The following is a 22,725-nucleotide window of genomic DNA, read 5'->3' on the forward strand; positions in this document are numbered from 1 at the left end:
TTTTTATAAACTTTTTATTTTACAAAATTACCAAGTTAACCTTTTATAGTCCTTGACTTACAGTAAACATTCTTTTTTGTGTAATTGTATTAGTTCCTTAATTATTGCCCCAGATGTAGAGAAATGTTGAATTTTCTACTGTAACTTAGGATATTTTGCATGAAATCATTCGGTATTCACATCCAAAACTAAAATAGTTTATACTAATATTGTTTATACATTTCATACTAATTTAGCTGCAATTGGATGAATATTTAATGGAACAGTCAATTAGAGAACCTTTTAAAATGAATTGGGAATATAATCTGCATAACAGAATTTTTGTCACCACATTATTGCAATATGATGGCATGCCATATGATCAAAATGTGGAATTATTTCTTCATTGGCCTTCTAGATTTTGTTCTTTGGGTTGTGGGCTCCTCCTCAACTTGCTTGTTTCCTCACATTTTAGATGATTAATAATTTCTTGTCCATTTTACACAAACAGTCAAATGAAAAAACCTTCTATCCCCAAGTCTCTGCTTGCTATATAGGAATAAGAAAACAGTAATACAAAGTTTGTTTTATATTATCTTTTTTCTAATTACCAAATCAAATTTGGAATTTTTAGGCATAGGCTTTTAAGGAAAAAATGATATGAACCTGTCATTCCTAGCAAGCATTGTCATTTTTATTTAAAAGAATTTTGGGGGAGATTTTGAGAAAGTATCTGTAAGTAGAAATTAAAATGTTAAAATAAATGGATAAGAGTTATTAATGTCTACCTCAATAAGCAAATCATTTAAAAATTTTTCTTATATATTTGCTACCATGATGTCTTGATTGCTTAAATATAGCCAATGAATGAAGATGAATAAAGATTTGTATGAATATTAACTTGATTTTTGTCTCATGGATAAAATCATGTTTACAAATTTTGAGTAACAGAAATTAGATAATTATTTTGAAAGACTGAGGCAACTTCAAAATCTCACCAAGCAGTCAAACAAAGCACAGTTACATGGATTTGTCATAAATGACATCATTTTAATTTTAATTGATTATTTTGTTTTTATGTTTAGAATTGTGACTTCTTTAAAGACTATTATATATAAAGTTCTTTGTTGTTTTGAATATTTTATCTTAGAACTATTAGCATTAATAACAGTTTGATGTGGTTTCTCCAATACCTGTGGATTTTATCCCCCCAATGTTTTATGTTGAAATCAGTTTTAGTTGCTTTACCCAACTTCATTGCTACTGATGCATTTGTTTTATTATGGGTTAGCAGATCTTGTGTTGGAACTGAATTTTAAAAAGAGCATCTGGCTCCACCTAAAGCTCTGAAAATGCAAGTTGTTCTTTACATTTTTTAAACAGTTCCCTACTATAAAACAGAAATGGATAATGTTTGCTTAAAAGATACACTATAACCAATGACTTTTTCAGTAGTTATAAATGATAACATGTGTCTGACTTCCTGTGAAACATTTCTATGAGGATATCCATGCCTTATTTCTCCAAGCATCCAAGTTCCTATGCTGGAGTACAAAACAACCTATCAAGAATATAGTAACCATATGTGTTGATTTCTTATTTTTCTAACAAGCCAGCCATGAGAAATGAGTAGAATAGCCATAGGAAGATGATTGCTTTTTAAGATTTCCATTTGATGTAAAATTTTGATGAGCTGTTTTTATTGATAATATTTTTTACTTTTCTTAAATAAGCATTTGATTTAAATTTACTTTGATTAAATGTTCATGTAAAGTCAACTTTTAAAAATACTTTTTTAAAAATTTAATTTACTGTATATTCTATATAATGCTACTCAAATAAAATTATTTTAAATATTTAGGTGTCAGACAAAGAGAAAATTGACCAACTTCAAGAAGAACTTCTGCATACTCAGGTAATTCTGATGATTAAAAAGAACTGGAGAGTTTTTCTTCCTCTCTAATGTAAGTTTGGTGATATGGAAGTTTATCTTTAACAAAGCAAAATTTGGAGTGGTCTAAATGATAGAACCTTATTATCGATAGATGCAAAAAATAACAGAAGCTAATTGAGAAATAAAGAATAATGAAGGAACTTAATTCATTAATGTGTAAAAACCTGTTTTTGAGTAAATCTTATGCTTTTCATTTTCAAGACAACCTACGGAAAAAAACTGGGGAAAGTGGCTTGTCCTTATATAAACCTATGCTGGCATTTTTACTTTGAAAGACTAATTACTGTTAAAGAAATTGGACTTGAGTCCACCAGAATTCTTCTCTAAAACCTGAAGCCAATCAGGTTATAACCTTTCCAAAGGTATTTCTAACACTACTTTGAAAAGCTCTTCTCTTATACTTGATGATAACAGTTGTCATTTTTTTTTCAGTTGTCATTATTTTAAAGACTTGTTCTGTGTGATGTAGATAAAATGATTTGCAGTAATTAAGAAGTTCAAGTTAAAAAGACTTATTATCTTGGGTCTCTCCTTTTAGGGGAAAAAACACAAGGAGAATCTAGATGAAATTAGGAACTAGTATTTTGGAGTCACAGGTTTTCTTAACATCTATGTGTTGATTCTTATACATGACTATGTTTTAGAATCACCTGTGCTCTGGGCAGCACTGTATATTTTTTTAAGGCTTCTTAGCCAGGTGATCACAATCTGCAGCCAGAGATTAATAGTCATTGTCCTCGGAGGTGGTCTCTGTGGTCATCAGTGGTATCCTTTGGGAACTTGTTGGAAATGAACATTATTGGCCCTTCCAGTGGACTGAATTGGAAACTCTGGATGTAGAGCTGAGGAGTCTATGTTTTAAAAGCCTTCAAGTGATTATGATGAATTCTTAAGTTTGAGAATTCTTGGGCTAGAGCTTTGCAGGGCGGCCCAATAACACTTCTCTGCAGAAAGGCTGCAGATTGGCACCTGTACCGAAGAATATTTCCATCCCCAGAAAATGTAGACCCCATAATTGATTCCATATTTACAAAGAAGTGAGCCAGTAGAAATCCTGCCACCTTCATACATACCTATTGATATTGACCCTTTAGTTTGTGCAGTTGTATTTGTCAGCTGCTGGGCATTGACACAAATGCTTTATGCAGAATTCATTGTGTCATAATGGCATTATCTATATCAGCAGTGTCCATTAGAAAAATAATACAAGCCATGTGTAATTTAAAATTTATATATAAAAAAGGTAAAAAAGGAATTTTGATGTTAATAATAGCCGCATCTGCGATTTACACCACAGCTCATGGCAATGCCGGCTCCTTGACCCACTGAGCAAAGTCAGGGATCGAACTCACATCCTCATGGATCCTAGTTGGGTTTGTTAACTGCTGAGCTATGATGGGAACTCCAAGAACTTGTTTCTTTAACTCATTGTTTTTGGTATTTTTAAATGATTTCTTCAAGGTAGACAACAAAGAATTTTCCAAATAAAATGCCAGTTATAATAGAAAACTCGAATGTGGTTCATTGTTTGAGATCATATTCATAATCTACTTGTTCAACATTTTCATAGAAGCTTTTTAAATGAAATAATTCATCATAAGTAGTTAGGAGGTATGACTTCAGGATTTTGGAAGATTTTAATTTAGACTTAATTACTGTTAATTTTTTCTTACAAAGTTATGTGGATGATTTTGTTTCAGTTAAAGTACCAGAGAATCTTGGAACGGTTAGAAAAGGAGAACAAAGAATTGAGAAAATTAGTATTGCAAAAAGACGACAAAGGCATCCATCATAGAAAGCTTAAGGTATTTTAAGTTTGTTTTAATTTGTTAATTCTCAGAACTTGTCCACTTCACATTGTGTGCTCATCAATACCAGTTTTTAAAGAACTGCAAAGTGTTCTATCCTTTTCTTTCTAAACTGATCTCCTTGGAGGGTGGAGCGATCTCCTTCCTATGTTAAGACATTTCACAAATTATATAGTCTCCAAACATTTGCTCTATACCATGCCCATAAATTCTTCATACTTTTAAGAGTCATTTCTTGTGAATCAGTTCATTTTTTCTGAAATACTTAAGTTGCTCTTCAGGCTTACTTAATGTCTATGGCTACAAAACCAGCAATATAAGTTGATAAGACATTTGCATGTGACTTACCTTCATTGTCCTACTTGTATTTCCACTGAATGAAGAGGCTATTTTATTTCTTCAGTTTTATAGATGTTAACATTTTCTTCTGAAAGGCTCCTTTGGCGTTTTTAAAGAATTCTTGAAAAAACATGCTGGCATTGTTATCGGCACATTGGTAATTACCATTACCAATAAATCAAATCTTATTCCATACTGTCAACCTGTATGTGCTCAAATACATTGAAGTAATTCTTTTACCTTAAAATATCATAAGTAAACTGAATTTGTATGTAGCAAAATTGCAGTAAATCAGCACATGCATTTCATTGCCAAGGTTCAAAAATATATAGTTCTCGGAGGGGTTGTGGAGAAAAGGGAACCCTCCTGCACTGTTGGTGGGAATGTAAGCTGGTACAGCCACTATGGAGAACAGTTTGGAGATACCTTAGAAATCTATACATAGAACTTCCATATGACCCTGCAATCCCACTCTTGGGCATCTATCCAGACAAAACTCTACTTAAAAGAGACACATGCACCCGCATGTTCATTGCAGCACTATTTACAATAGCCAGTACATGGAAACAACCCAAATGTCCATCAACAGATGATTGGATTAGGAAGATGTGTTGTATATACACAATGGAATACTACTCAGCCATAAAAAAGAATGACATAATGCCATTTGCAGCAACATGGATGGAACTAGAGAATCTCATACTGAGTGAAATGAGCCAGAAAGACAAAGACAAATACCATATGATATCACTTATAACTGGAATCTAATATCCAGCACAAATGAACATCTCCTCAGAAAAGAAAATCATGGACTTGGAGAAGAGACTTGTGGCTGCCTGATGGGAGGGGAGGGAGTGGGAGGGATCGGGAGCTTGGGGTTATCAGATACAACTTAGAATAGATTTACAAGGAGATCCTGCTGAGTAGCATTGAGAACTATGTCTAGATACTCATATTGCAACAGAACAAAGGGTAGGGGAATAAAATGTATATCCATGTAAGAATAACTTGCGCCCCATGCTGTACAGCGGGAAAAAAAAATATATATATATATGTATATATGTATATATATAGTTCTAGTTTTAACCACCATGTATGAGTAGTTCTGACTCTGAATTATGACTGCATAGAACAAATAAATAGCATGACTTTATTTACAAGTCAACACATGGCATTTGAAAAAAGTCATATCCAAGTCTTAATATATGTTGAGAATTTGAGAAATTGTATTTTCTCTCATAAAATGAAATGGTGATGAAAATTTGAAATTTTTTTTTTTAGATGGAGGGGATAATAGTTGCTTTCCTACTAACTGTTTTTTCTAAATGTTGAGAGATGAAAACAACTATAGGCCCTCATTTTGTTCTTACTTTGGCATTAATTTAACTATTATTATTAAATTCTTTTTTTAGTTTTTTTTTTTTTATTTTATTTTTTGCTTTCTTATGGCTGCACCTGCACACCTGCAGCATATGGAAGTTCCCAGGCTTGGGGTCCAATCAGAGCTACAGCTGCAGGTCTACACCACAACCATAGCCGTAGCAATGTGGGATCTGAGCTGCATCTGTGACTTACATCACAGCTCACAGCAATGCCAGATCCTTAACTCACTGAGGAAGGCCAGGGATTGAACCCGCAACCCCATGGTTCCTAATTAGATTCGTTTCTGCTATACCACAATGGGAACTCCAATTATTAAATTATTGATAGTAGCCTTTTTCCCGAGCCTGTTTGTATGTTCATTTATTCCTCAAATACTTGAAGCTTGTTATTTTCCAGGCTCCATATTTGATACTAGTTTTACTGAGAAAACAATACAGGATGCCTGCCCCTGGTACTCTCACATTTTAGGTTGCTCAGTTGTCACTATACACTTAAATCTTTCTTACTGATTTAACAATAATCTTGGTGGATCTCAGGGATCCTTCAACTCTCTGTACCAGGCCAGGTATAAAAAATTTTATTCTGTACTATTTAACACTTACTAAGAACTTTTATTTTCACAACTAGAAAAAGCAATACAGTGATTATGGAAAACATTTTGAATTTATCCGCTTTTTTCTCTTGTCATATCCATTTTTTTTTAAAAAAAAGTTGACTATTATTAATTTTTTGAATTTTATAGAAATCTTTGATTGACATGTATTCTGAAGTTCTTGATGTTCTGTCTGATTATGATGCCAGTTACAATACACAAGATCATCTGCCAAGGGTAAGTGAAAAAATAACACAGTGAACTTGTCCACTAGCAAAAAAAAAAAAAATCTAGTTTTTAAAAAAAGTTGTATATACACCTACATTCATAGACAAGGCATAAAATTTTCTCTAACACTCATGTGTTGTAGGTGATGTCCTAAGCATAGAATGTTGTTTGACTCTATTTTGTGTCATGAAGGAAAGCTATCAGATATTTGGGATTACGTATTCATAATATCCATGATATTAAAATACCTGAGTGGTGGATCAAAGTAGGTATATGAGTGAAATTTACCCTCAAAATTTAAAGTGTCTATATAAAATAAATAATAAGAACATATTGTATAGCACAGGGAACCTATACTCAATATCTTGTAGTGACCTATAATGGAAAGAGTCTGAAAAATTGTATAACTGAATCACTTTGCTGTATGCTTGAAATCTGAGCAGTGCCTCCATAGCAACCCAAGCCACTGCAGTCAGGTTCTTAACCCACTGTACCACAATGGGAACTCCTCAACAGACTTTTTTTTCATGGATGGTGTTTTAGATTTAACTGCGGAAATTTTTTTTTTTTTTTTTTTTTTTTGTCTCTTTTTTTTGCCTTTTCCAGGGCCGCTCCCGTGGCATATGAAGGTTCCCAGCTAGGGGTTGAATCAGAGCTGTAGCCACTGGCCTATGCCAGAGCCACAGCAACGCAGGATCTGAGCTGCATCTTCAACCCACACCACAGCTCACGGCAACACCGGATCCTTAACCCACTGAGCAAGGCCAGGGATCGAATCTGCAACCTCATGGTTCCTAGTCATATTCGTTTCCGCTGCACCACAACAGGAACTCCTAACTGTGGATAATTTTTAAAAATTCTCAGCAGCATTTCTAGTCTATTTAAATTTAAGTTGGTATCAGAAAATATAAATATGTGTTTATTTATTTTGTGGTAAGGTTGTTGTGGTTGGAGATCAGAGTGCTGGAAAAACTAGTGTGTTGGAAATGATTGCTCAAGCACGAATATTCCCTCGAGGATCTGGGGAGATGATGACACGTTCTCCAGTTAAGGTAAGAAGATAGGCCTCTGGGTTCATAGACTTACTTTGGGGATCATTTGTAATGTATTAAAATGTCAAATCACTATGTTGTACACATAAAAGTAATATAATACTTTTTGTCAACTATACTTCAATTTTTTGTTGTTGTTGTTTTTTTTTTTTGTTTTTGGGGGCCACACCTGTGGCATATGGAGATTCCCAGGCTAGGGGTCTAATCAGAGCTACAGCTGCCAGCCTACGCCAGAGCCACAGTAACGCATGATCCAAGCTGCGTCTGCGACCTACACCACAGCTCACAGCAACACCAGATTCATAACCCACTAAGCAAGGCCAGGGATGGAACCTGCAACCTCATGGTTCCTAGTTAGATTTGTTTCCACTGCACTACGATGGAACTCCTATACTTCAATTTTAAAAAAGAAAGAAATTGGCCAAATGAAGTTCCTAAGGAAAGTATTTTAATGAAGTTTGTCCATTGTGTTGAAATGAAGAATTTTGATAAAAGAAGTAGTTGATACACAGCACTTGGACTTAATGCTGGTTTAGAAATCATAGGAGGTTTTTTTGCTGTTGGATTGTATAAGTTGCTTATATATTCTAGAGATTAAGCCCTTGTCAGTTGCATCATTTGAAACTATCTTCTCCCATTCTGTAAGTTGTCTTTTTGTTTTCTTTTTGGTTTCCTTTGCTGTGCAAAAGCTTTTCAGTTTGATGAGGTCCCATGGGTTTATTTTTGCTCTAATTTCTATTGCTTTGGGAGACTGCCCTGAGAAAATATTCATGATGTTGATGTCAGAGAGTGTTTTGCCTATGTTTTCTTCTAGGAGTTTGATGGTGTCCTGTCGTATATTTAAGTCTTTCAGCCATTTGGAGTTTATTTTTGTGCATGGTGTGAGGGTGTGTTCTAGTTTCATTGCTTTGCATGCAGCTGTCCAGGTTTCCCAGCAATGCTTGCTGAATAGACTTTCCTTTTCCCATTTGATGTTCTTGCCTCCCTTGTCAAAGATTAATTGACCATAGGTGTCAGGGTTAATTTCCGGATTCTCTATTCTGTTCCATTGGTCTGTCTGTCTGTTTTGATACCAGTACCACACTGTTTTGATGACTGTGGCTTTGTAGTATTTCTTGAAGTCTGGGAGAGTTATGCCTCCTGCTTGGTTTTTGTTTCTCAGGATTGCTTTGGCGATTCTGGGTCTTTTGTTGTTCCATATAAATGTTTGGATTGTTTGTTCTAGTTCTGTGAAAAATGTCATGGGTAATTTGATAGGGATTGCATTGAATCTGTAGATTGCTTTGGGTAGGATGGCCATTTTCACAATATTGATTTTTCCAATCCAGGAACATGGAATATCTTTCCATTTCTTTACATCTTCTTTGATTTCTTTGATTAAAGTTTTATAGTTCTCGGCATATAGGTCCTTTACCTAAAAAAACCAATCAATCAATGGAAAAATGGGCAAAAGACCTGAATAGACATTTCTCCAAAGAAGATATACAGATGGCCAACAAACACATGAAAAAATGCTCAACATCGCTGATTATAAGAGAAATGCAAATCAAAACTACCATGAGATACCACCTCACACCAGTCAGAATGGCCATCATTAATAAGTCCACAAATAACAAGTGCTGGAGGGGCTGTGGAGAAAAGGGAACCCTCCTGCACTGCTGGTGGGAATGTAAACTGGTACAGCCACTATGGAGAACAGTTTGGAGATACCTTAGAAATCTATACATAGAACTTCCATATGACCCTGCAATCCCACTCTTGGGCATCTATCCAGACAAAACTCTACTTAAAAGAGACACATGCACCCGCATGTTCATTGCAGCACTATTCACAATAGCCAGGACATGGAAACAATCCATATGTCCATCAACAGATGATTGGATTCGGAAGAGGTGGTATATATACACAATGGAAAACTACTCAGCCATAAAAAAGAATGACATAATGCCATTTGCAGCAACATGGATGGAACTAGAGACTCTCATCCTGAGTGAAATGAGTCAGAAAGACAAAGGCAAATACCATATGATATCACTTATAACTGGAATCTAATATCCAGCACAAATGAACATCTCCTCAGAAAAGAAAATCATGGACTTGGAGAAGAGACTTGTGGCTGCCTGATGGGAGGGGGAGGGAGTGGGAGGGATCGGGAGCTTGGGCTTATCAGACACAACTTAGAATAGATTTACAAGGAGATCCTGCTGAGTAGCATTGAGAACTATGTCTAGATACTCATGTTGCAACAGAAGAAAGGGTGGGGGAAAAACTGTAATTGCAATGTATACATGTAAGGATAACCTGACTCCCTTGCTGTACAGTGGGAAAATTAAAAAAAAAAAAAAAAAGAAATCCATAGGAGGCACCCTTCGGGCAAGAACAAAGATCAGGAGTTTGTGGCTTGCCTGAGGGATGTTGACAAAGGAACAGTTGGATGTACAAGTTTGGAGAGCTGTCTGGGCTAGAGATAAAAATGAAGGAGTCATAATCAGACATCTGAAAGTGGTATTTAATGCCCCCACCCTACTGAATAAGATAAAAACCTAGGGAGTGAGTAGAGATAGAGAAGATGTAGGACAAAGGTTGCTTCCTGGGCACTGCCAACAGTAAGAGGTTGAGGGAAGAGGAAACAACAAAGGAGCTTGTGAATGAGCAGCCAGAGTGATGGGAGGGAAACTGGGACAGTGCAGTGAGCATATCCAGGGGGCTTGCAGGGGCATCAGCTGTGAGGTCAGATGCTGCTGATAGATCAAGGAAGACACCCTGACAGAACCGGTCATTCATTGAATTTGCCGGTGGAAGCAAGTAGGTAAAATACAAGGACATTTTCTTCTTATTGCTTCCAGTTCCTCAGTGAAATAAGAAACTAGATTTATCAGCTGTTAAGTAGAGGGGAGGAAGGTATTGAAGACAGAGCTAAAAGACACATGTGAAGACTCCTAGGCACGTGGTGACTCTAGGAGTGAGTTGACAAGTGTACTTGAGAAATTGCTAGTTGAGAGAATTGCTGAGTTGTAGTGAAGTTCCCATGAAGGTCTATGGACATAAATCTAAGGGGAATCTGTGTGTGTGTGTTGGTGTGGGTTTTAGTTCAGCTGCTGGGTAGCATAGGTAGGTATAGAGTGATTGGAGAATTGGAAAATTGAAATGACCAAGAATGAAGGCCAGAATAGTGGTAGAAAGTGAGGCAATGGGAGTTCCCATTGTGGCGCAGCAAAAATGAATCTGACTAGTAGCCATGAAGATGAAGGTTGGATCCCTGGCCTCACTCAGTGGGTTGGGGATCTGGCATTGCCATGAGCTGTGGTGTAGTTCACAGATGCAGCTCAGATCCAGCATTGCTGTGGTTGTGGTTAGGCAGGCAGCTGTAGCTCTGATTAGACCCCTAGCCTGGGAATTTCCGTATGCCATGGGTGTGGCCCTAAAAAGAAAAAAAAAAAAAGTGAAGCAAGAAGGCTGAAGCTGCAATCTTGCAGAAATAAAGTCTGTTTAGAACTGCAATAGTCTGGTATGATTCTTAAAGAATACATTTTGGGAGTTCTGACCCTGAATTCAACCATGTTATGTGAAGATAGTTTCTTTTTCATTGCTTTCTGTTACTGTGTGAATATACAGCACTTTATAGATCCATCTTATTATTAACAGGCATTTGGAATAATTCCAGTTTAGGGGGAATAAATGAACTGACTAGCCTTATATCATGCTCTGTAATCAACTGTAGAAACACTGTAAACCTACCTTTTACACTAGCACCCTAATTGTAGTGTCTGTGGCTGATACTGTATTTTAGGGAGGAGTTAGTTCACTTTTTCTCCTGGCAGACAGACGTCATGGACAGATTTCTTTTTTTTTTTTTTTTTTTGTCTTTTTGCCTGTTCTGGGGCCTTACCCACAGCATATGGAGGTTCCCAGGCTTGGGGTTTAATGGGAGCTGTAGCCGCTGGCCTATGCCAGAGCCACAGCAACTTGGGATCCGAGCCAAGTCTGCAACCTACACCACAGCTCACGGCAACGCCAGATCCTTAACCCACTGAGCAAGGCCAGGGATCGAACCCGCAACCTCATGGTTCCTACTTGGATTCGTTAACCACTGAGCCATGACGGGAACTCCCAGTAGACAGATTTCTTTGAAATAGACAAGGGTGGTTTCTTTCCAGTTTGCCATTAATTCCTCCAGTATTTACCAGGACTTCTCCTTGGTGGACTCTGAACTTCAGATTTTTGTCTTCCCTTGAAGAATAAGATTGCCAAAATCTTGATTTAGCATTTTTAACCTCTTTAGCAGCTTCTATCTGCTTTGTTCTTAATGTGCAGATCCCTTAAAAGGAAATTATGCATAGAATGTAGAGCTTAGTTTTTGGAGTTTCAATTCTGAATCTTCTTTTTTCTCTAAGACCATGGCACCTCAAATTTCAGTCTCAATAACCCTGAAATCCCGATTTTGTCTCCTTTACGCAGTGGGACTTCTACAAGTTTTAGCTTTTCTCTCAGGTGGCCCTGTGCCACAGATCAGCAGATGCCCTGGGGGGAAAATAGCTGCAGGAATATCCCCCTAGCCCACCCCAAAGCCTTTGGGATCTTGGACTTAGTCCAGACTGCTCTTCTGATGAGCCTTCAAACAGCTGGCTTTTGTTTGTTACCTTATGTATGCTTAGCTAATCTCAGTAGAAGGAATTGTATTTTAAAAGTGAAATGGATCCTTATAGAGAAGCTTGAAAAGTTACAGTTTGACAAGTTAAGAAATGTGAAGTTTTTAAGTTCTCATGAAACCACTGCAGTTGTTGGGGAATTTCTTGCACAAATGTCACTCCTTTAGTGAAGGCTGCCCTAGTTCTCCTTAGTATCGCTCTCCTCTGTGGCATCCTAGGTTTTGTTACACCGACTTACTATTTCTGTGTATGTTACCCGCAGTATCTAGCAGAGTCTAAACCAGGAACAGTCAGTTCCTTGAGTTCCTCCATCTATAATGTCTGACACAGTTAGCTCTCAATAAATAGAGGTCAGATAGATAAGTTGTTCTTTACCTGAATTTGCCTTTGAAGTGAAGTGCAAGATTTCCTTTTAGTTTTTCAGGTTTTGAGATGGATGGTTTTGTGCTTCGTACTCTTTGTATAACATTGACTGGGAAATGAGAACCATGCACTTCACTGCTGTGGGAATTAATAGGAATTGTAAAGAGTTGTCTCAATTTTCTGTTAATTGCAGGTGACTTTGAGTGAGGGTCCTCACCATGTGGCCTTGTTTAAAGACAGTTCTCGGGAGTTTGATCTTACAAAAGAGGAAGATGTAAGTAGAATTCATATGAGGTTTATCAAAATGTGTAACTTCTTATAACCTATGTAAACGTATAAAAGACAACTAAACGAAATATTGCTAACTGGAGATTTTCTTAGGATTTTGTTGTTTTCCATTGATAGCTTGCAGCATTAAGGCATGAAATAGAACTCCGAATGAGGAAAAATGTGAAAGAAGGCTGTACTGTTAGCCCTGAGGTAAGTGTTGAAATTCATTTCAACAATATTTTATGGAAATCCAGTGTTTATGATTTGAAATCATGATATTGGCATTGATGTTTAGATTTCAGCTGTTCCAAGATACATAGCCCTTTTCTTTATAATAATCCAAATGATGTATTGTTTTATGGGTAATTTTCTAGAATAATTAGTCTTAGGATCAGAAAAATTGTAACTTTTTCTGAGCTATATATCTGAATGGAGGAGATATAGAATTTTCAGAATATGTGTCACCGAAAAATTCCTAACAAGCTGCCTCCCAAAATATTTTTTTGGATTCCCCCCCTCCCCCAAACAGACCATATCCTTAAATGTAAAAGGCCCTGGACTACAGAGGATGGTGCTTGTTGACTTACCAGGTGTGATTAATGTAAGTATATGCAAAACATGTGTTTTATCTTATTCCTATTGTGGAAGACATTTATAATGACATTTGAAACCTTTTTCTTCAAGACTGTGACATCAGGCATGGCTCCTGACACAAAGGAAACCATTTTCAGTATCAGCAAAGCTTATATGCAGAATCCCAACGCCATCATACTGTGTATTCAAGGTAAATCTTATCAAAAGATTGTAATTGCAGTAATATTCTTCTTTATTTAACAATCCAAGCTTTACTCTAAATATGCATGTTTCATAAACGTACAAATTGTGTGTTTTGTCCTCTCTAAATGTTCATTTTATTAGTAAATAGATTTGGAGTTAGTGATATTTTGATAAATTTCACTATGTAGGCATCATAGAAACTTTTACTGGCCAGACTTTGTTTTCATAACTAAAATATTAAGAAAAATTTTCTTACTATAATATAGACACAGGGATATAGCTTGTTGAAGTTTTTGAAACCCACTTTGTAACCATTAAGGTGTCATTTTTCAATTTTTTCAGATGGCTCTGTGGATGCTGAGCGCAGCATTGTTACAGACTTGGTCAGTCAAATGGATCCTCATGGAAGAAGGACAATATTTGTTTTGACCAAAGTAGACCTGGCAGAGAAAAATGTGGCTAGTCCAAGCAGGGTGAGGGCAAGTTCTTTATTTGGAGAGAATAGAGCCTTTGTACCAACTTTAGCTATGACAGGGACTGGTTGGGGGGGAAAATTTCCTTGTGAAATATGAGCAATGGGATTTTTCTTGGTTCTTAAAAACAAACTATTGTAAAGTTATAGTAAATTAAGTACAGTTTTGAGGTAAAAGTGGAATTCCACAATTGTAATAAGTTTGTTTCAAATACTTAAAACTGCTAACGTTGTTGCTCTTAAGTCATTTTGTAAGCTGACAGTCTTTACCCTCATTTGCAATATTTTTTGCTTTAGTTTAAAATTTTTTTAGTTGATGTTCATAAATTAATGTAAAACTATGGACAGTTTAAATTCCTTTTGGACTTTATTCTACTTTTTAAAAGTTTTTACTATTATTTATTTTCAATGAAACATCACCTTTCCTAACTGATGAAAGACTGTGTAGCAGATAATAGAGAAGGCGTTCGATGGGGTATCAGGTCCAGCGTTCTTATTCATGCTCTACCATCAATTGGCTACACACGTCTTTGGGAAAATCTTATTTCTGCATCCAGACAGTGCACAATCCAGCCTATTGGTCTAGTTGATCTCTAGACTGATTTCTAGATTGGTCTGGTTCATTAAAATGACTTCTGTGACTTTTGTACCTGGTGTTCAGTGGCCCTTCCATCCTCTTCTCTTAACAAGGAAAGAGTTTTATTTCAGGGTAGCATTGTATATAAGTTTTATTAGGGCATGCTTTCTACTTAATTGTAAAGGCATAAGGTGAAAGTGGATAAAAGTGCACAATCTATAGCCAGATTATTTGGTTTCAAATGCACTCTACAGTTTGCTGGCTGTGTAACCTTAGGTAAGTTATTTAACTTTTTCAGTGCTCTAGGCCTCGTCATATCTGTTGGGAATGAAGATATTAATGGTACTACCTCATAGGTTATGAAGATTTATTGAGTTAAATACTTGTAAAGTGGCTGAAATAGTGCTTGGCTCAAAAGTGTTATGTAAATGGTGACTATCATGTTGTTATTATTATATCTTCATCCCCCAAAGAGCAAGAGCTTCAGGTATAGAAGTACCCATCCCTCATGCTACTGCTTAGAATTTCTCCTTTTCCCGTCTGAAACTTTGTGAGACTGTGCCTCCGTGATGGGGGCTCCCAAAGTGGAACACCCCTAGGTTGATTCTCTTGAAGGACTTCTGGGATTCAGCACATAGTCATACTTACCTTAGATTTTATTATAATGATGCAAAGCAAAATCACAAAAGAAGAAGGTGCAAGGGATAATGTCTGAAGAAAACCAGGCTCACGTTTCCAAGAGTCCTTTCCCAGTAGAAATCCCTCCAGCAGGAAGTTACTCATCAGAGACTCAGCACCTAAGGTGGTCACGTAGGCACCCTCAAGTACGAAAAGTCCAGATGCCCAAAGGAAAGCGGATGTTCAGCATAAACCATGTTGATTGCACAATGAGTCTGTTATTTAGGACAAGCTTTATATCAATGTAGGAAATTGTTTACCAGTTAAGTTCCTGGTGCCAACTGAGGACAAACAGGCCTTTCTGAGGACAGCAGTCGCAGGCCTGCTCTATTAACTCTTTCCTGCGCAGCCTCCTGTGACCTTATCTTTAAGGGTAAGGCCTGTATGGCAGTATTGGTCCTGATGGAGAAGGGGAGAAGTGAGGGTAGAAGCAAATTTGCATTCCTCCCATCTCTCCTTGTTCTGTTCATTTCTTTCTCCTCTTCTGTAGGAGATTGAGTTTGTATTCCTTTAAATACAGTTGAAACTTATGTCAGTCTTTCTTATACCAAAGATTAGCTTAGGGACAGAACTTGTCTTAGAGGAGGGATTCTTACCTCAGTGTTAATCTGAATGGGCTTCTGGAAGTAGAAACTTTTATATTGTGTGGGGATGATTGATCTCTGTGTAAATGTGCATTTTTTCTGGGGACAGTCTGGTTTTTATTCTATTTAAAAAGGAGTTTTGGCTCTAAAAGAGTTGAGGACCAGTGGATCTTTTTTTTTTTTTTTAAGAGAATTAAAAAAATTCCAACTTTATTAGGATTTAGATATTTGGAGAAGAGTATGGGGAAATAATAATAGCAGCTACCATTTATTGAGTGCTTCTGCATGCCTGGCACTGTTAAGTATCATATTCTATTATATGACCTTTTAAACTACCATTTTGAAAAAGTTAAGAGGCTTGCTTAACGCTACATACCTATTAAGTGTTAAAGCAGAAGTTCAAACTAAGGCCTGACTCCAAAGCATTGTATACATTCCAAGTTCTACTTTTGGTACTTATGTTTTAATAATACATTTAACATAACAAAATTAAATGTATTTAATTTTCTTCCTCAAATAACAATTGAAATACATTATCAATACTTTTGTACAAACTTATATATTTAAACATATATGTGCAACATTACTAAATTTGCTTTCTAAATGAGATATTATGCTTTAAAACTTATGTAAACCTACGTCTCATGTTTATTTTTCCCACTTTTAAAAATAGATTCAGCAAATAATTGAAGGAAAACTCTTCCCAATGAAAGCTCTAGGTTATTTTGCTGTTGTAACAGGAAAAGGTATGCCAAGACAGATTACTACAGTTTTTGTTGTTTGTTGTTTTCAAATAATAAAGATGAATTTTCTTAGTGAGAACTTTACCATCATTTGTCCCTAGGAAACAGCTCTGAAAGCATTGAAGCTATAAGAGACTATGAAGAAGAATTTTTTCAGAATTCTAAACTTCTAAAGTGAGTGTCTTGTTTAAATATTGAAAGAATTTATAGTGAGAAAGTAGTTATCAACTATTTTTATTTATTTATTTTTTAGGGCCGCACCTGAGGCATATGGAGGTTCTCAGGCTGGGGGTCTATTCGGAGCTACAGCTGCTGGCCGACATCACAGCCACAGCAACTTGGGATGTGAGCCACATCTACAACCTACACCACAGCTCACGGCAACACTGGATCCTTAACCCACTGAGTGAAGCCAGGGATTGAACCTACAACCTCATGGTTACCAGTCGGATTTGTTTCCACTGCGCCACAATGGGAACTCCTGTTTTCATTTAAAAGTTTGTTTTGTAGCTGTCAGTTTATTTATTTATTTATTTTTTTGTCTTTTTGCTATTTCTTTGGGCCGCTTCCGTGGCATATGGAGGTTCCCAGGCTAGGGGTCAAATCAGAGCTGTAGCCACCGGCCTACGCCAGAGCCACAGCAACGCGGGATCCGAGCCGCGTCTGCAACCTGCACCACAGCTCACAGCAACGCCAGATCGTTAACCCACTGAGCAAGCGCAGGGACCGAACCCGCAACCTCATGGTTCCTAGTCGGATTCGTTAACCACTGCACCACGACGGGAACTGCAGTAGCTGTCAGTTTAACATTGAATTTCCAGAACTTTTCCCTTTTCCCACATGGTGATCTGTACCTAATAAACAAGTCCTCAAGCTACCATGACAGAGTTGAGGGCATTTGCTCACATGATACAGTACATACTGGCATAATAAACTTGCTCGTGGTACATGGGCACTAAGCAACAACTTCTCTTGCAGTATTGGGGAAAGTTGGAGTGAGGGGTGTGGGTGTCTTTAAATAGGTATTGGTAGAAATTAATAGAAATAAAACAGTGACAGAAAAGCGAAAAAGAAAAGCTAAAGGGCAACAAAATCTTACAACATTAAAGCATATAGAGAATCTCTTGAACTGGAAAATCGTGTTTGCCTCTATATAGTAGAGGAAATTAAGGCGGTCCTTGCACACGTAATCTTGAGTATTGTCTCTTGGGATGGGAGCTGGCAAGTGTGTAGAACTGTGCTGTCCAATGCAATAGTCACTAGTCTTGTCTGCTGACGTTTAATTAGTTAACATGCAGCCAAATGGAAACTTCAGCTCCTCAGTCATACTAGCCATACATTTCAAGGCCTCGGTAACCGCATGTGACTAGTAGCTGCCATGTTGGCCAGCACAGACACAGATTACTTTCTTCATCACAGAGAGTTCATTGGGAAGCCCTCGTTAAAATGAGTAATTCTCATTATATTATAACAAGCGTATTCCCAAACTTGGTGATGGTATTGTCCTTTCTGCCACTTTAACATACTTTAGCTCTGATTGTTGTTTTATAGGACAAGCATGCTAAAGGCACACCAGGTGACTACAAGAAATCTAAGCCTTGCTGTATCAGACTGCTTTTGGAAAATGGTACGAGAGTCAGTTGAACAACAGGCTGATAGTTTTAAAGGTAAGTTGGATTTTTAAAATAAGCTATCAAATTTAGAGATTTTATTAGCTGGCGTTCTTCGGCATCCATCAGATTCTTTAGTCCCTTTCTTTAACAGTTGCTTCTAAGTTAGTATGTAGGAAATGGAAAAATGCAAATATTCAGTTGTACAAGAGCAGGATTTTCCCTTTGAGAGGAAGCATTGCTAAGAACACATTACAAAGTTCAAACAGAAAGTTTGCAGTTGTATGTGGAAGAAAGAGCCTAGTCAACTATAGAGAACTCTGATTCCCCCCTTTTAGAGGGAGGAGAGGAAATGTGTTGGGAAGCAGAGTGGCCAGTATGCTTCAGCTACATTGTACTGATTCCCATGAACCTGAACTGTCCCATCCCATGGCTTTGCTTTCTTCCCTAGTTTCATTTGGTGGGAGCATACCTTCCTTCCCTTTTCTCATTGAAAGATCCTACCTATTTATCCCATTTAGTTCCTCAGCAACCTTTTAGGTATTATTCCCAGTTTACAGAAGAGCAAACTGAAGCAGAGGACAGCTTACCTAGGTAACACACCCATCGTCACTAAGTAATAGATAATAGGCCTGGATCTGAATCTTGGTGATTTGACTTCCGAGCTCACACTCCTAGTAGCTCTACTAAATTGCTCCAGCTGCGTGCTTTGTGGATTGAAAATGGGAAGCTACAGTCAAGGAGACTGGTTTATAAAACTGTCGCGATAATGCAGTTCTGAGATGTGAGCCCAGAGGGCTCAGGAGCTGGCGCACACTCAGAAATTCAGGTAAAGAGTTCCCGTGGCACAGCAGAAGTGAATCAGACTAGGAACCATAAGGTTGTGGGTTCGATCCTTGGCCTCGCTCAGTGGGTTAAGGGTCCAGCATTACCATGAGACGTGGTGTAGGTCGCAGACATGGCCTGGATCTGGCGTTGCTATGGCTGCAGCATAGGCTGGCAGCTGTAGCTCCAATTTGACCTCTAGCCTGGGAACCTCCATATGTTGCAAGTGTGGCCCTAAAAAGCAAAGAAAAAAGAAATTCAGGTAATATAGAAGATAGGTAAGCTAGCCTTTAACCACTGCATCTGGAACAAAAGAGAATCTTCAAACCTGTGCATCTTTCCTTTTTCCTCAGCAACACGTTTCAACCTTGAAACTGAGTGGAAGAATAACTATCCTCGCCTCCGAGAACTTGACCGGGTAATATTTGTGTACCTTGTGTAATATTTGTGTATCTAAGCCTTGATCGTCTTAGGCTTACCTTATACTTATATACATTATTTTGTATATACCTAATTTAACGTCATGCTGTAACAAAATGCATGTTGATGAGCGAAATCTGGTAACCTAATTTTGATTTTGACCGTAATTACTAATGTAGAGTTGCAAGGGTACATTTCCAGGAGCAGTTGTCACTTCTGCAATAATTTAAATTACTTATTACATAAGAAAAAGTAATTAGGGATCATAGGATATCAAAACAAATGATTAAAATTTTTCTGAGAAAGTGAAGAGCATTCTTTAAAGATCTTACAGAATTAACATTTATGTAATGTAACTTAAAAATTATACATCACATTTCTCCGTTCTGTGATGTTCTATACATCATCTTTTCACCGTTTACCGTGGCGAGATATACTCTAAGCTAGTGAGACTTCAGTATTGGTTTTCTTTGATTTTAAAATGCCATCAGCTGTAAAACACAGTAATTAGTAATTACTATTACTAATACACTAAACTAATATGCGTTGATAACTTTTTCACATAATGTTTATTACATGAAAAACTTCTCTGAACAAACGTGAAAAACTGTATTCAGAATTGAGTGAATAAGGTAGACATTTGTGTCAGTTTCTTTGACCTTATCTGCATATTAACATTCCTAAAAAAAGAGACTGGAAGTTGCTGTCATGACTTAGCAGTACTGAACCTGACCAGTATCCATGAGGACACGGGTTTAATCCCTGGCCTCACTCAGTGGGTTAAGGATCCAGCGTTGCCGTGAGCTGTGGTGTAGGTCACAGACGCAGCTCAGATCCCACATTGCTGTGGCTGTGGTATAGGCTGGCAGCTGTAGCTCTGATTTGACTCCTAGGCTGGGAGCTTCATGTGCTTCGAGTGTAGCCCTAGGAAAAAGAAAAAAAAGGAAAAAAAAAAAAAAAGAGAGAGAGGGACTGGAAGAGAACAGCATTACTTGTTACTTTGCATACTTCAAATCTTAGCCCAGCCAAGTAGCCTGTCAGAGGCCTTCCTTTTAGTTATCTCTGAAAATCATGATGAGGCAGGTTGACTATCTTATCAAAATCTTACACACTTGTATCTGTATTGCCTAGAACGAACTATTTGAAAAAGCTAAAAATGAAATCCTCGATGAAGTTATCAGTCTGAGCCAGGTTACACCAAAACATTGGTGAGTATTTGACCTTTACTCAAAGACTTTACTATATGAATTATAATGGAATAGTAAAATTTAGATTGATAAAAGCAGTTATTTATTTTAGCCTTGGCTCATCCTCCCAAATACTTAGCAAATAGATAAGAACATAAAAGTATGTCTTTTTGAAAAATCTAACCACTATTTCTAGTCTAACCATGTGAGTGTTTTAAGTACAATAAATTATGTATTTATTAAGTATCTCTGAGAAGAGATATTCTGAGAGATAGCTTTCTCCATGCTCTTTTTAAATCTTGATCCGTCTTAGGCTCACCTTATACTTAAATACATTATTTTGTTTCTATAAAATGATTTAGGTAAAAGTTTTAGCAAACTCTGCTTTAGATAAGTATCAGTCTATCAAAACTGGTTGCTATTTTGGATTATACGTAGAGATACATTATTTTCAAATTTTCATATCTCCGTAAGAACACTGGTACTTTTGTTAACATGGGCCTAATATGTGTTTTGTACAAATCACATTTGAAATTGAATCCTATTTGACATTTTTTTTTAAATGGCACATAAATGCCTCCTTTTGAAAATTACTCATGCAAATTGCTTTGAAGGCAGGCTATCTACCCCTTCCCTTTGTTTTATGTAAATATTGGCACTCTTAAATTTGTTGGCATGGCTCTGTAACCAAAATAGTTCCATGTATCTCAAGAAAACTATGTAAATACCCTTGACATTTTTATAATCATATTTTAATTAACAAATTCCTTGTATAAAAATTATTTTTCTAATGAAGTCTGTAGTAACTTAAGAATTTATTCTTGGAGCACAACTATCCTTACTGCCATTCATTACAAATATTTTCTGTAACTCTTCTATTTGCTCAGTTGAAGATTATCAAATTGAACTTAGGGAGTTCCCATCGTGGGGCAGTGGTTAACGAATCTGACTAGGAACCATGAGGTTGCGGGTTCGATCCCTGGCCTCACTCAGTAGGTTAAGGATCCGGCGTTGCCGTGAGGTGGTGTAGGTCACAGATGCAGCTCGGATCCCGAGATGCTATGGCTGTGACGTAGGCCGGTGGCTATAGCTCCTATTAGACCCCTAACCTGGGAACCTCCATATGCTGTGGGTGTGGCCCTAGAAAAGACAAAAAAAAAAAAAAAAAAAAAAAAAAAAACTTAGATAGTAATATCCAGTCCTTAAGTTTGTATCCAGTATTGCTAGTTTACTTTGTCACGGCGCCCTTTCTTCCTCAGTGGTGAACCCTTTTCTCTCTTTAAGTAGTCAAAACTTTGCTGTTTTTAATCTCTTCTCCTTATTCAAAAAAGAATTCTAATCTTATCTATATTTGTTAATTAGTCGTATACACACACACACACACACACACATCACACACAACACTTGTTAATCTTTATTATTTGTATTTTAAGCCAGTTCTATTGCTTTCTAAAAGTCAACTAGCTTTTACAGTTTGCAACAGATTGATTATGTGTGTGTGTGTGTGTGTATACACAGATACACACAGGATGAATATAATACTACCTATCTTGCTAAGTTGTATGAGGATGATGTACAGAACAAGTGATTGGTAGACTGTAATAATTAATAATGCTATTTATGAGATAAAAATGTGCTTCTAAATTTCTGACATCATCAATAGGAGCAGTTAGTTTTGTTTGGACAGAGCAAGTCTGAAATCAAAGTATACCCACACTTTGAGCCTTGAAGATAAATCTGATTTACTTAACACATAGGTGACTGAAAGGAATTGTGAAGGAACCAGAGACCTATACTGCCAGATTTCCTGCAGAGAAGGCAAGGGAGAGAGCTAGGACATCTGGTTGCTAGAGATTTATTCTCTGAGCTGCTGGGTCTTTTCATCACCCCACCCTTTTTTTCTCCAGGCTCTATAGTTTAACACAAACGTAGGTTAGAATAGCAGGTCCTAATCTTAGCTATTCATGCCACATTTATTTCAGCTGCATTGCATGCAAAGTGTTTAATTTTTGTGATGTAGTCTCTGTTGTCTTAGATGGTATCTTTTTGCTACATAATGCCTTATGTGACATTTTAGGATACATGCCTAAGATGTTTATAGTTAATTAAGTGATAGGACTGTTTGATCTGTATTTGGTGATCTGAAAGCAGTGTTACAGCGTTTTGTCATTATATTATACTTCAGTTATACTTTAGGAAAGTTATTGGAGGTTTAGATTTGACATGATTCATTAT

General features: G+C 37.0%; 1 protein-coding gene across 4 annotated transcripts in view; it reads left to right on the forward strand.

The window, feature by feature from the left end:
* Window positions 1-22,725, forward strand: part of OPA1 (OPA1, mitochondrial dynamin like GTPase) — a 93,575-nt gene that overhangs the window by 25,018 nt on the left and 45,832 nt on the right. For all 4 annotated transcript variants that reach the window (XM_021070064.1, XM_021070066.1, XM_021070063.1 and 1 more), the window contains 14 exons: window positions 1,841-1,894; window positions 3,634-3,738; window positions 6,206-6,292; window positions 7,222-7,335; window positions 12,541-12,621; window positions 12,753-12,827; window positions 13,147-13,218; window positions 13,302-13,401; window positions 13,737-13,867; window positions 16,379-16,451; window positions 16,550-16,622; window positions 18,000-18,115; window positions 19,237-19,301; window positions 20,435-20,511. In XM_021070064.1, coding sequence (XP_020925723.1) covers window positions 1,841-1,894; window positions 3,634-3,738; window positions 6,206-6,292; window positions 7,222-7,335; window positions 12,541-12,621; window positions 12,753-12,827; window positions 13,147-13,218; window positions 13,302-13,401; window positions 13,737-13,867; window positions 16,379-16,451; window positions 16,550-16,622; window positions 18,000-18,115; window positions 19,237-19,301; window positions 20,435-20,511 — 1,223 coding nt within the window. The remainder of the gene's footprint in view (window positions 1-1,840; window positions 1,895-3,633; window positions 3,739-6,205; window positions 6,293-7,221; window positions 7,336-12,540; window positions 12,622-12,752; window positions 12,828-13,146; window positions 13,219-13,301; window positions 13,402-13,736; window positions 13,868-16,378; window positions 16,452-16,549; window positions 16,623-17,999; window positions 18,116-19,236; window positions 19,302-20,434; window positions 20,512-22,725) is intronic.

Source organism: Sus scrofa, chromosome 13 (genome assembly GCF_000003025.6).
Source record: "Sus scrofa isolate TJ Tabasco breed Duroc chromosome 13, Sscrofa11.1, whole genome shotgun sequence".
Classification (NCBI taxonomy): Eukaryota; Metazoa; Chordata; class Mammalia; order Artiodactyla; family Suidae; genus Sus; species Sus scrofa.